The sequence below is a fragment of the Megascapheus bottae genome, chromosome 3 (assembly GCF_031878675.1).
Source record: "Megascapheus bottae isolate mThoBot1 chromosome 3, mThoBot2.hap1, whole genome shotgun sequence".
In the NCBI taxonomy this organism is placed as follows: domain Eukaryota; kingdom Metazoa; phylum Chordata; class Mammalia; order Rodentia; family Geomyidae; genus Megascapheus; species Megascapheus bottae.
In genome coordinates this window covers 36583316-36596638 of record NC_143511.1, presented here as the reverse complement: position 1 = coordinate 36596638, position 13323 = coordinate 36583316, and the positions used below count along the sequence as shown (strand labels likewise).

The window sequence follows — 13323 nt, the reverse complement described above, 5'->3', positions numbered from 1 at the left end:
GTTAAAAAAAGAAAAAAGGCTGGTGGAAGATACAAGGTGTGTACTATCTTGGCAATTCTTCTGTAAATCTAAAGTTGTCATATTCATTTATTTAAAAAATTAATAATAAAAGCAGCACAGTTCAATACATTAAAGGGGCTAAAAACTCTATGTATAAATAATATACATAGTGCTGGGTGCAGTGGCTCTAAAGACCCAGCTGAGGCACTCAAAGACCAAGAGACTCTTATTTCCAATTAACCACTAGAAAACCGGAAGTGGCCCTGTGGCTCAAAGGGGAGGGTGGTAGCCTTGAGCTGAAGAGCTCAGACACAACATCTAGGCCCAGACTTCAAGCCCCATGACCAACAAAATAATAATAATAATAATAAAATAATATACATAGTGCTTTATTTTAACAAGATGCTGAGATATTTGCTGGTATTTATGGTCTCCCAGGCTGGCAGCTCTAGAGAGGTAATGAGGTGGTAGAAATACGATAGGAAGTGTACCACCAGATATGGGAAGTAGTAAAAGAAAAACGATGGCAGCATACCGCCAGATATGGAGTGCATGTCCCATGTAGTCCCACATGGCTCAGGTTAGCTGGGTAGATGGCACTGCATTTACTATTTTTAGAGGATGGAATTGCATACAAAAATTCTCATTATGGAGGCCAGGAATTTGGCCTAGTGGTAGAGTGCTTGCCTAGCATGCACAAAGACCCAGGTTTGATTCCTCAGTACCACATACATAGAAAAAGCCAGAAGTGGTGCTGTGGCTCAAGTGGTAGAGCCCAGCCTTGAGAAAGCCAAAGGACAGGGTTCAGGCATTGAGTTCAAGCCCCAGGACTAGCAAAAAATTAAAAATAAAAAAAACTTAAAAATAAAATAAATTTAAGCCATGCGTGGTGGCTCAGGCCTGTAATCCTAGCTATTCAGGAGGCTGAGATTTGAGGATCAAGGTTCAAAGCCAGCCTGGGCACAAAAGGACCTGAGTCTCTAATTTCCAATTAACCTCTAGGAAAAAAAAAACAAAAAACAAAAAAAACCCCAGGAAGTGGGGTTTGGCTTGAGGGTAGAGGGTAGCCTTGAGCTGAAGAGCTCAGGGACATCGCCCAGGACAGTTCAAGCCCCATGACCCATAAAAAAAAAAAAAAAAAATTCTCACTATGATCAAATTGTTCCCTCACAATGCTCTGGAGCAAGTATTTCTTCTATTCCAAAGTATTAGAGAATGGAATGTGTTACACAAAAGAAAACTGTCTGCTCTCTTTTAGTAAATGCAAAGACAAAATACCATTTCAGGTCACACTCCTAGGACACTCGGGGTATCAATTCCTCAGATTCAGGGTCATAGTCTCATCGATCAGTCCTAGACCCTGGCAGCTGCTCTATGAGGGCAGGGAAGAGCATGGGTACAAGGAATAAAGATAGAGCAAAGTAACAAAGGATTCTGTTTGCAGAGTACTTAGTCACACCACCATCACCGAGTGAAAAGCTGGTTCCATTGCAAGGCCTTCAGAAATAAACTGGCCTAAAACAAACAAACAAAAAAAATTGAGGCCAACAACAGGGAAGAACCAGCTCTGTATTACAAGTCTAGCCATGATCAGTGACTCAGTGCTATGCAACAGATAAGAGTTGGAAGTCAGTCCTCACCCTGACCTTACCTATAGGATGCAAACAGTTATCTCTGCTTTCTGGTTTAGAGCACTGAGCACTGACCATCTCAGTGTGGCACTCAGGATATATATCCACTAGATGTCAATTCGGTTTAGACAAGCACAGTTAGTTATTCAATAAATGCTGGTATAGGAATGGCTTGACAGATGACCTAGCAAAATCATTTATCAACTGAAGGTGGTTTCTTGGCTATATTTCAAAAGAGATAAGACAGGAATTGGTGCCTTGTCACGGTAGATGAGAGTTTGCTTGCTGGGATCCTCCAAAGCCCTGGGACAAGAGAAAGGGACAGCTACTGGGTAAAGGTGCACAGGACTATTCCACATGGCTCTGTTTTGACCCCAATATAATATGCAGACCCTGTTGGGCTCCTTACAGGGACAAAACCACAAAACAAAAATTATAAGCCAAATCTGGGAAATGCAAATGCTGTTTGACAGTAGTTAGGAATTATTAGCTTTATTTATTTGTTGAGCTTGGGACTTGAACTCTGGGCCTGGGTGCTGTCCCTGAGCTCTTCAGCTCAAGGCTAATGCTTTACCACTTGAGCCACAACGCTACTTCCAGTTTTCCAGTGGTGAATTGTAGATAAGAATCTCAGGGAGGGCAGGAGTTTGGCCTAGTGGTAAAGTGCTTGTTTGCCTAACAGGCACAAAGACCCAGGTTCGATTCCCTGGTACCCCATACATAGAAAAAAAAATGCTGGATATGGTGCTATGGCTCAAGTGGCAGAGCTCTAGCCTTGAGTTCAGGCCCTGAGTTCATGCCCCAAGAAAGGCAAAAGAAAAAAAAAAGTCTCACATTCTTTAGTGCTTGGGCTGGCTTTGAACTGTGATCCTTAGATTTCAGCCTCCTGAGTAGCTAGGATTACAAGCATGAGCCACTAGTGCCTGACAGGAATTATTAGGTTTTATGCATGAAAAACGAAGTGTAGCCAAGCAACCTATACATAAGTAGCCATGCAAAATGAACTCAGATACAAAAGCAAGCCTGGCTGTAGCTACAAACTGCAGATGTGGGCAAAAGCACAGACAAACTCACCATATCCATCTATCTATTTAAGCAATGTTTTTTGTTTAAAAAAAAAAAAAAAGAACTGTATAGCTGTGTCGAGATTTCCCCTGCTTGTCCCTTTCCCCTGGTTCCAGCATTTGAGCTTGGGGCTTGGCTCAGTTTGTTCTCTACCACTTTAGTCACGATTCCAGCCTGTCTTCTGTTGGTTATTTTGGAGATAGTCTTATGTACTTTTCTACCCAGGCTGACTTTAAACCTTGATCTTCTGGATCTCAACTTCCTGAGTAAGATTACAGGTATGAGCTACTGGTTCTGAGCAGTTTCTCCTGCTTTATGTTGTCTGTGTATCTCACATACTCCTGGGAAAAAGAGCTAACAACAAAAGAAGTCAGGTGGTCCTGCACTGATCATTCACTGTCTACACATATTCCACAGAGACACCACTGTTCTGCTTTACATTCTGAGGTTCCTAAGATATCCATTAAAACACACACACACACACACACACACACACACACACACGCACGCACGCACGCACGCACGCACGGTATGTTCTAAAAATGAAGCAAGCCCATGTTCCTTGATCATCTACCTGAGCAAAGCAGCCCTCACTGTCCTGAGGAGGCCGAGGGGCACCTGTCCTGCCCAGTCCATCAATCTCATCTCTCTGACAGCTGGGACACTGGTCTAAGCTGACCAGGACAGATCTGATCTCTACCCTCAGAGGAAGAACTGAGGTCCTCAAGTGATAGGACAGCCCAGTGGAGACCCCATTTGGAGGTCTTACCAACTTGGAAGCTCAGAACCAAGAGAAGGACAGTGTAAACTGAGTGTTCCTAGAGCACTGGGCAGCATTATTAACCCACTGTAGCCCAGATAGGCAGAGTGGCTCATCTAGGGTCACATATTTCTGTAACGCCCGGGCAGGGTCCAAACTCCCACTCTAGTATTACAGTGTGGAGACCATAAGGCTGGATGCCATTATGAACAGCCTCCTCTCCTGCTCAGGCAATACATAGCTCCTCTGAGGCCCACAGTCTCCCAGCACTAAGCATGGGTCTCCTTATGGCCCCACCTGCTAAGCCTCAAGGCATGCTTGGCATCTGTGAAGACAGGTCAACTCCATCACAGCTATGTCAGCCACATGCCAGTGGAAGATGGCCACATCTCCATATGCTGGCAGGACTGCTGGAGCAGCCATTCACATGCCTGGAGCAGATTCTCTACCAAGTACAAGTGCCTAGTTTCCAGGCACTGCAAAAAACAGCCTGATGATGTGGGAGTTAGACATTTTTTAAAGTGGAAGGGCCCTTTAAAGATTTCTTCTTGACCTTCTCTCCACATTTGGAGGTCGGAAAGGGAGGCCCAGAAGGGAATCAGTGACCTGAGTGAGACCACATGAACACTGTTTGGATGCTTCAAGTTGCCTTTCTCAAACTGTCAGACCTAGGAACACTTTCAGTTATGTCAAGGATTTACAAGTCCCAAGCCAGGTAACTTTACATAAATAACAGATCACTACCACTTGACCTTCTAAAAGATCCTTGGGTTTCCATCAATCTTCCAGTCCCCGATACCCCTCTGCTCAAAAAACAGACACAAGACAGTTTCACGAGCTTTAAGAACAGAAGATTCTATTCAGTTTAATTAAAACCAGAAATTTTCTTACTCTAGAAAAACACACTAGCCTTGCTTCTAGTTTCTCTGTAGCATACCAATCAGTGGTCCTTAAGGTAGAACCTTCTTTAATTCCTCCTGCCTCCAGCAGTAACCTAGTGCTGGGAACAGCAGCTGGGGCAAGTTCAAAAGCACTAGTCAAGGGAGCTTCCCATAAAATATCCAAGCTTGAGCCGGGTGTGGTGGCTCATGCTGGTAGTCCTAGCTACTCAGGAGGCTGAGATCTGAGGCTCAAGGTTCAAAGCCAGCCCAATACAAAAGGACCTGAGACTCTTATCTCAAATTAACCTCTAGGAAAAAAAAACAAAAAACAAAACCCAAAAAACGGGAAGTGGGGATTGACTCAGGGTTAGAGCTTAGGGACAGCACCCAGGCCCCAGGGATAAGGTGGTAGCCTTGAGTTGAAGAACTCAGGGACAGTGCCCAGGCTGATTCTTTCAAGCTCCAAGACCCACAAAAACCGAACAATAACAACAAAACAAGCTTGATGGGTGGGTGGGACTTCCAGGAGGAAGGGAAGGAAGGGTGGTCCCACAAACTTGAAAGGTATGACACACAGGGCAGTCCTCAGGAGGCAGCAATTGAGAGACTACACTGAGCAATCACAAAGTACAAGGAGGAGTTGCAGGTACTGCAATGATGAGACCTATGTTTGAATGAGGTGGGTGCAAAGCTGACAAACACTTGATGTATCCAGTGTAGCCCAACACCCAATTCCACCCACTCCATAAAGACAAGGATGGTAGAGTGCTTGCCTAGCATGCATGAAGCCCTGGGTTAGATTCCTTGGTATCACATACAGAGAAAAGGTCGGAAGTGGCACTGTGGCTCAAAGGGGTAGAGCTCTAGCATTGAGAATGCCCAATGACAGTGTTCAGGCCCTCAGTTCAAGCCCCAGGACTAGGGGGGGAAAAAAGACAAGGATGGCAACATCCTAAAGCTCAGCACCATCCAAGGTGACACAGCAAAGCTGTGAAGATACCCAGATCTGCTCCTGAACTCTCTGATGAGACCCATAAGGCACCCAGACTCAGCCCTCTCACCTACAGTACCTGTCGTGCTGTACCAACACATCTCTGTCTCCTGGAAGCTGAACTTGACACAACTAGATGTTCTGTGGCCACTCAGAACTACAAAACATCTTGTGGTTGACTAAAGCTCACCCAATTGTCTTTCCCACCAAGCTAGAAAAGGGAAAAGACAAGATGGCTTGACAGATGTGACCAAGTCAGACTCAAGAAAATCACTAGCAAATTAGGTCACTCGGTATCCTCCCCATTGCTGGCCTTAGCTATGCTGTCAGCAGGATACAGGCATCCCCCTAGGGAAAAGGTAGCAGGGCCAGCAGTAACTCCACTAACCTATCAAGAGACCCTCTTCAGCTTGTCAACCCTCTTCCTTCCCTTAAGGATTGTTGTATCTATAAATACAGGAAAGAGAGCAAGCAACTCCATTTATAACTTAAACCCATTTTAGTTGGCTATAGGAGGCTCACACCTGTAATCCTAGCTACTCAGAAGCCTGAGATCTGAGGATCAAGGTATAAAGTCAACATGGGTGCAAAGTCTAGGAGATTCTTTTTTTTTTTTTTTTTTCCAGTCCTGGGCTTGAGCTCAGGGCCTGAGCACTGTTCTTGGACTTTCTCAAGGCTAGTACTCTACCACTTGAATCTCAGCACCACTTCTGGCTTTTTTCTATGTATGTGGTACCAAGGAATTGAATCCAGGTCTTTGTGCATGCTAGACAAGCACTCCACCACTAGGCCAAACTCCCAGCCCCTGGGAGATTCTTATCTCCAACTGACCACCAAAAAAAAAACTGGTAAGTGGAGCTATTTCCAATGATAGAGCACTATCCTTAAGCACAAAATGCTTAGGGATAGCACTCAGGCCCTGATGTCAAGCCCCAGGATTGGCACAAAAAAACAAAAAACAAAACCAATTAACCACCAGAAAACCAGAAGAATTGAAGTGGTTTACCACTCTAGGGGGGAGAACTCCCAGCAAATATTGGTATTGGCTCCTTAACTACAGACTTTTTGGATTGGAGTTAAGGTTTTCCAATATGATATTGACAAAGCCACTACAGACATTGTTACACCTTCCCAATCATGCTAGGGACTTGCCCAAAAGATAACTGCCCCAAGATTATGCCACATGCTTTACTAAACAAAAAAAAAACACAAAAAACTTGTGTCCCTTATAACAAAGAACTGACAACTGAAAGGCTGAAGTGGGGGCCAGTTAAGTCAGTAACGTTCTCTTCTCAAAGCAGATACCACTGAAGGAAAGCTGTTATAATAAAAGGGGTCTGTAAGGGCTGGCTAAGACCAGTCCACATGTTGTCCAGCAAGACTGCCAGTCAGTGTGTGCAGGGGGAGGAGCTCTCTACATGATAGTACTAGTCTGCCTACAGGGAGGGAGGCAGGAGTAAGGTATGTCCTGCCACCAGATACCAGAAACGAGATGAGGGCACACTCAGTCCACACTCTCACAGGCCCTTGCCTTCCTCTGTCACTTTCCCTCCTTCTTGAGGGAGGCTCTCATAGGCGTTGCCACATCCACTCCTCTACTAGATCCAGTGCCAATGGAGGCTGGTATAGAGAAGGAGCCAATAGCCACAAACAGTTAAGGCTCCAGGTCCTTAGCATTAATTATGAAGACTAACTCCCACCTTCCCAGAGGGGCAAACCCAGCACCTGGTCTGCTTCGGCTTTGACTTAAAGATCGATTTATTCTCTCTCCTCTAGTACCATGGAGACAGTCCTACTGATGGTCCCAAGAAAGTAACAAAAGGCTCCAAAGGGTCCAGGCACCTATCCAAGGTGCCAGGAAATGAACTCTGTGACCAATAACCATCATCAGGATAGGTTGATGGGGAAGAAATAATTGTCAAGCAAATTGATAGGCTGCCTGCCTGACCCCACCTCGGGCTTTTTCCAAATATATAATCTTTAAGACAACCCTTTCAGTGCCAGCAAAACTACACTCCCGTTTTGCAAAAGGAAAGACTAAAGCCACAACACTTGCAAGTGGTAGAGCCTGGGTCCAAACCCAAGTGTGTCCATCCTAAAAATATTTCCTCTCAAACTTCCACAACAAGGCTGGAAGTCATGGGGGATAGAAGGCACAGTGATGCTTAAATAATCCCAGAAAATGACCGCCCAGATTCCTCCTACTGTTCCCTCTTGCCAGCTCTCTGCCAGCCTTGGATGTGGTGAGAGAGATCTAGCCTTCTTCCCCACAGTGGGAACGACACAGGCCACTGAGGTTTCTTTCCTGGAGGAACACAGACGCCACAGTGAGGGGGAGGGCAGAGGAGGGAGGGCAGAGCAGGAAGTGGACTAAGGAAGCCATGCATCCGAGCTAAACCGGTGGGAGAGCAATCATGGAGATGAAGACGAGGTCAGAGTACTTGTGCCAGTGAGGATGCTAGTGGACCCTGACCCGCGACGGGGACCAAGTGCAACCTGAGACCCTGGCTTCCTCAGGCCTATATCTATGTCCCTTCCCAGCCTCTGGGCACTCACAGAACTTAAATGAAAATTCCCAAAGCAGCTGCACCAAAGAGAGTGGAAGTGATTTGTTTGAAGGTGACAAGAGCAATGGCCACCCAAATCCAGGCTCAGCCTGGATCACTTGAGTCCATGCGCCTGCCCACCTACCCACACCCACATTGCAGACACACCCTGGACAGCGACGACCACCGCAAAGCGTCAGCCCTCACGAAAGGGAAAAAAGGGCTGCCGGGCCCTTCAAAGGAAGAGGTTGGTTGGTGAAGAGTTGTAGGGTGCCAGAGCACCCCCCGCACTCCCAAGCTGCCCGCCTGCCAAGGCCGAGCTCAGGCCCACAGCCTGCCCGTGCCCCCACCCCTAGCATCGTCCGCCGGGTAAGGGTGACCTAGCCCCACAGGCCCCGGACACCCCCGCGGATCCCGGGGCGGAGGTCGCGCCGGTCGCGCCGTGGCAGCTTACCTCCTTGAGCTGCTCCATCTCGCTGCGGATGGCCTCATAATCCACCTCGAGCTCCTCGAACTGCAGCTTGAGCTGGTGCTTCTCCTCCAGCACCGCTAGCCCATACTCGGCCGCCTGGATCTTCTCGCGCGTGGTCTCGGCCAGCTCGTGGGACAACCGCTTCACTTCAGCGCGCAGCCACTCGGGCTGCGCGTCCATCACCAGCCGTGCGTACTCTTCCTCCTCCGACGGCGCGGACATGATGGCCGCGCGTCGAAGCCGACTCTCCCACCAAGGTTCCTGCAGGCCAGACCCTCCTCCGTCGCCTCCTCCTCCGCCGCCGCCGCCGCTGCCGCCGCCACTGCCGCCGCCCAGCCCCGACGGCCGCGCGCGCCGCCGCACTGCTTCGCCTTAACTCGCGCAAAGCATACTGGGGGTTGCAGTCCCACCGAGTACAGACTACAAGACCCATCATGCCCCGCGTCCTCCCAGTCCACGGCTGTGATTGGTCCGTACTCTTGAGTTGGGCTTGCTCTCTGACGCCTTCGTGAAGGTGTGGCTGTTTCGGCGGTGCCTGCTACAAAGATCCGTTGGTCTCCCGCCCAACTCCGAGCTGTGATTGGCCAGCGCCACCGACGTCCTGATCAGTTGCAGCCGGCGCCTCCTAATGCTATTGCTTCAGACTCCACTTGTCAAATCAAAACCCCGGACGCCGCGACTACCCGGAGAACCTCGGGTTTGGAGCTCCTGGCCTTGGGACAGGCGAGGCAGGCAGATGGGCCCAGACGCCAACCTGTCGCGTTAATGTCCCGCTTATAATAAGAACCTGGGGATCGGGGATCGTGTGGCTCGCGCACCGCGTGGGCTTCTTTGCACGGAGACGTGGCGGGCGTTGCTGAAAGGAAGCCGGTCCGTCCAGGGTGCCGGTGCTCTGGGAGATCTCTGACAGACTCCGCGGGCCCGCCCCCAGGCTGCACGGTGTGGCCGGAATGGAGGTGGCCCAGTGAACTGGCACAGTGTTACAAATGAGTTCAACACAGTCCCTGCCCGGCACCCATTTGCAGATGTGACATCGGTATTTGAAACACCATCGTACCCTTCACCTTAGAAAGAACTTCCCTTCCTCGGGGGTAGTTTGTGTCGAACTGCTCGGGCCTCTTCTCTCGGATCCCACACAACCCACAGCTGCTGCTGGTCATAAAGATCCAGTATTCAACACCAGAGTCGTGTGAATAAGTTCATCCAATCCTCACCTCCTGTAAGGTAAAAACAAAGGGATAATGCTATGAACTTCAATAAAAGCACAGTGCTGAATTCCCCCTCTCTCCTTTTTTTTTTCACGCTGCAACATCTGGACCTGTAATAAATTTGCTTCATGCGTTTTGATTTTACTTCCTTATTGTGTCTCACCTGACAATGACATCTAACACGCCTAATTACCCCTCCCCCCAAGCTTCCCAAGAAGTTATCTTGGCTTACTACCACTCTCAAGAGAATAACTTTGCTAGAGCTCATGCTTGTTACTAGCTACTCAGGAGCCTGAGATCCAGAGAATTGTAATTCAAGGCCAGCCTGGATACAAACGTCTGTGAGAATCCACCTCCAACTAGCCTGCAAAAGGAGAGACTGGAGAGGTGGTTCAGAGGTTAGAACAACAGCCATGAGCAAGAAAGCCAAGCCAAAGTGGGAAGGTATTCCTGCTTTTCATTCATTAGCAGTATGGATCTACAGATTATTCAATACATTATAATTCATTCTTCTCCCCCCCCCCCCCCCTCTCTCTCTCTCTCTCTCTCTCTCTCTCTCTCTCTCTCTCTCTCTCTCTCTCTCTCTCTCTCTCTCTCTCTCTCTCTCTCTCTCTTTTGTTTTTTTGCCAATCTGGGGCTTGAACTCAGGGCCTGAGCACTATCCTTGAACTTTTTCCTCTAGGCTAGCGCTCTACCACTTGAGCCATAGCACCACTTCAAGCTTTTTCTTTATAGGTGGTACCAAGGAATCGAACCTGGATCTTCCTGCATGCTAGGCAAGCACTCTACCACTAGGCCAAATTCCTGGCCCCTTGTATTTTTGTTTTTGTGTGTGTGTGTGTGTGTGTGTGTGTGTGTGTGTGTGTGTGTGTGTGTGTGAGTATCTGTCTGTCTGTCTGTCTGCCTGTCTCCATCAAGGAACTTGAATTCTGGGTCTGGGCGCTGTCCCTAAGCTCTTAAGGTTCAAGACTACTGCCCTACCCCTTGAGCCACAGCACCACTTCCGGTTTTCTAGTGATTAACTGGAGATAAGAGTCTTTAGTGCGAATTGGCTTTGAATCTTGATCCTCAGATCTCAGCCTCCTGAGTAGCTAGGAATACAGGTGTGAGCCACAGCGCACGGCTTTTTGTTTGGGTTTTTAAACTATATTTTTTTTTGTCTTTTCGTTGGTATTGGGGATTGAACTCAGGACACTGCACTTGCTAGGCTTTGTCACTGAGCTACACTTCATCCCTTACTTTTTTTTCTTTGATACTTAATGTCCGTAGATTTGGCCACTGGAAGCCCATTCACATTGGCTCCATATCTTTTGAAAGTATCACAACTTTTTATCATTTGTTATATTTCTGTCACAACACATTCCAGGGTGGAGATAATTGTATACTCCCTGTGTCCTAAGTGGAATAATCTATTTCCCCCATGCACTTTAATTCTTTTTTAAAAAATTTTATTGTCAGAGTGATGTATAGAGGGGTTAGTTACATTTGTCAGAGAGTGGGTACATTACTTGAACATTGATACCCCTTCCCATGCTTTTCTCCCACAAAGTTTTAATTCTTCCTCCTCCTCTTCCTTTTCCTCCTCCTCCTCCTTCTTTTTCTTCTCATTCTTCCTCTTCTTCTTTTCCAGTCCTGTACTTAAACTCGGGGCCTGAGTGCTGTCCTTGAACTTTCTAAAGACTTGAGCTCTACTACTTGAGTCCACCACACCATTTCTGGCTTTTTTCTATGTATGTGGTTTGGAGGAATGGAACCAGGGTCTTCGTGTATGCTAGGCAAGCACTCTACCACTAGGCCAAACTCCTGGCCCACAAAGCCTTAATGTCTTATGTGCTTATGAAGAATGTGTCATATTTTGACTTGTGAAATGAAATTATTATTTTTTTGTGTGTGGGTTATAGGGCTTGAACTCTGAGCCTGGGCACTGTCCTGTGCTCTTCAGCTTAAAGCTACTGTCCTACCTCTTGAGCTTCAGCCCCACTTCCCATTTTCTAGTGGTTAATTAGAGTAAGAGTCTCACATTCTTTAGTGCCTGGGCTGGCTTTGAACTGCAATCCTAAGATCTCAGCCTCCTGAGTAGCTAGGATTTCAGGCATGAGCAACCACGCCCAGCCTGTGAAATGGAAATTATTTTTTCCATATATTTTTATTGTAATTAATAGAATGGTTACATGATATTTGCCAGATAGATGGTGCATTAATTCCCATACATTGATACCCTTTCACATGTTTTGGTCCCCATTTCCCTCCCCCCCACCTCCACCCCTCATCTTGTTTTCCCCCGTTCCCTATCAAAATGAAATGGAAATCATTTTTAAGGAATTCAGCCATAGTGGGAATAGAACATGACCAACCAGTCTGGTTACTGTGACTGTTCTGATGTTACTGAAAACCCTATGCATCTGGCTGAGGCAAGCTGTTTATAGTAAATGGGAGGAACCAGAGGGAAAAGAGGGAATACGCCTTGTTCCAACAAATGCACAGCCTCTACACCACCTATCCCTGACTCAGGCTGGCCCGACAGGGAGCCTCCTCACCCCCATCTATACCTGTCTGTGGTCCTGATCTGTGGAGAGAGGGACAGCCATGGGAAGCTGATACAGGCATGTTGAACTTGGAGACTCGGTATGGCAGAGGGACTAGGATGATCTCAGGCATTTTCACTTACAGACAGGGGCAGTCCCTACCAGTGTGGGCTTCCTATGAGAGGGATGACATTGATCTTCAGTGTTTGTGCTGTGTGAGAGGAATCTGGGTGAAGGAATTCAGAAATGCTTCCCCTAGGAGGGGACATACAAGGGCAAACCAGAGGGTGCATAGGAATTGGTTGAGCCAAGACTGTGTCACTAGGGACCCACAAGAAGAAGAAACACAGGTTTTGATCTCCCCCTCCCACTCTGTAGAATCTACAGAATAGATGAAGGGCTACTCATGCTGAACACTCTGGGTCCCCAATACTGCCAAGTTCTTGGTATGCATAATGAATGAGTAAATGTACTCAGTCCATACCATGCCTGAAATTCAACCATATGCTTTATAAATGTGAAAACAAAGGCTTATGACCAAACTTGGTTTCATTCTTCCCATCCCCTTACCCATTCACTCTGCCAGCAGACATCTGTCCTGATGAAAACAAATCCTTTGTGAAAATCTCCTGCTGCTTGCTGGTCCCCGCCCCATCACTTCGGCCAGTCCCACTGCAGTCATGGTCACACTGCCTCCATCCTACCTAGGGCAGCCTGAGACCCAAATTGAGACACACTCTCTCCTCTTGACATCCCTTTCAAAATCAAAGCCGAATCACCACAGCCGCCCTCAAAGGCTGTGCACAGTCCAGAGGGGCGCTGCCATCACACTACCTTTCTGGGTTTTGACTCCTCTTCCTGAGTTTATTTTCTTCCACTGATGGAAAATGCACCCTATACTATGAAATAGCTCCTATATTAGCAACTCCTAGAGGGCAGGGACTTTTTTTTCCCCTTGGGGGTTATGGGACTTGAATTCAGGGCCTGGGAACTGTCTTTGAGTTCTTTTTGCTCAAGGCTAGCACTGCTTAGAGCCACAGCGCCACTTCTGGTTTTCAAGTGGTTAAACAAGAGTCTCAAGATTATTCCTGCTCAGGCTGGATTTGAACCCCAATCCTCAGATCTCAGCCTCTTGAGGAGCTTAGATCACAGGCTTGAGCCATCAAGCTTGGCATCAACTGACTCACATTAGGGACCCCAGACAGGATCCCAAAGAACTTAGCATTACCCAGCACAGTACCCTG

At 47.5% G+C, this 13323-nt stretch overlaps 1 protein-coding gene across 1 annotated transcript in view; it reads right to left on the bottom strand.

The window, feature by feature from the left end:
• Bicd2 (BICD cargo adaptor 2) overlaps positions 1 to 8678 on the bottom strand; it is a 47537-nt gene extending 38859 nt beyond the window's left edge. Inside the window, exon 1 of the mRNA XM_090329921.1 lies at positions 8329 to 8678. Within this exon, the coding sequence (XP_090186047.1) occupies positions 8329 to 8568 (240 nt within the window). The 5' untranslated portion in view covers positions 8569 to 8678. The remainder of the gene's footprint in view (positions 1 to 8328) is intronic.
• Between the last annotated feature and the right edge of the window lie 4645 nt (positions 8679 to 13323).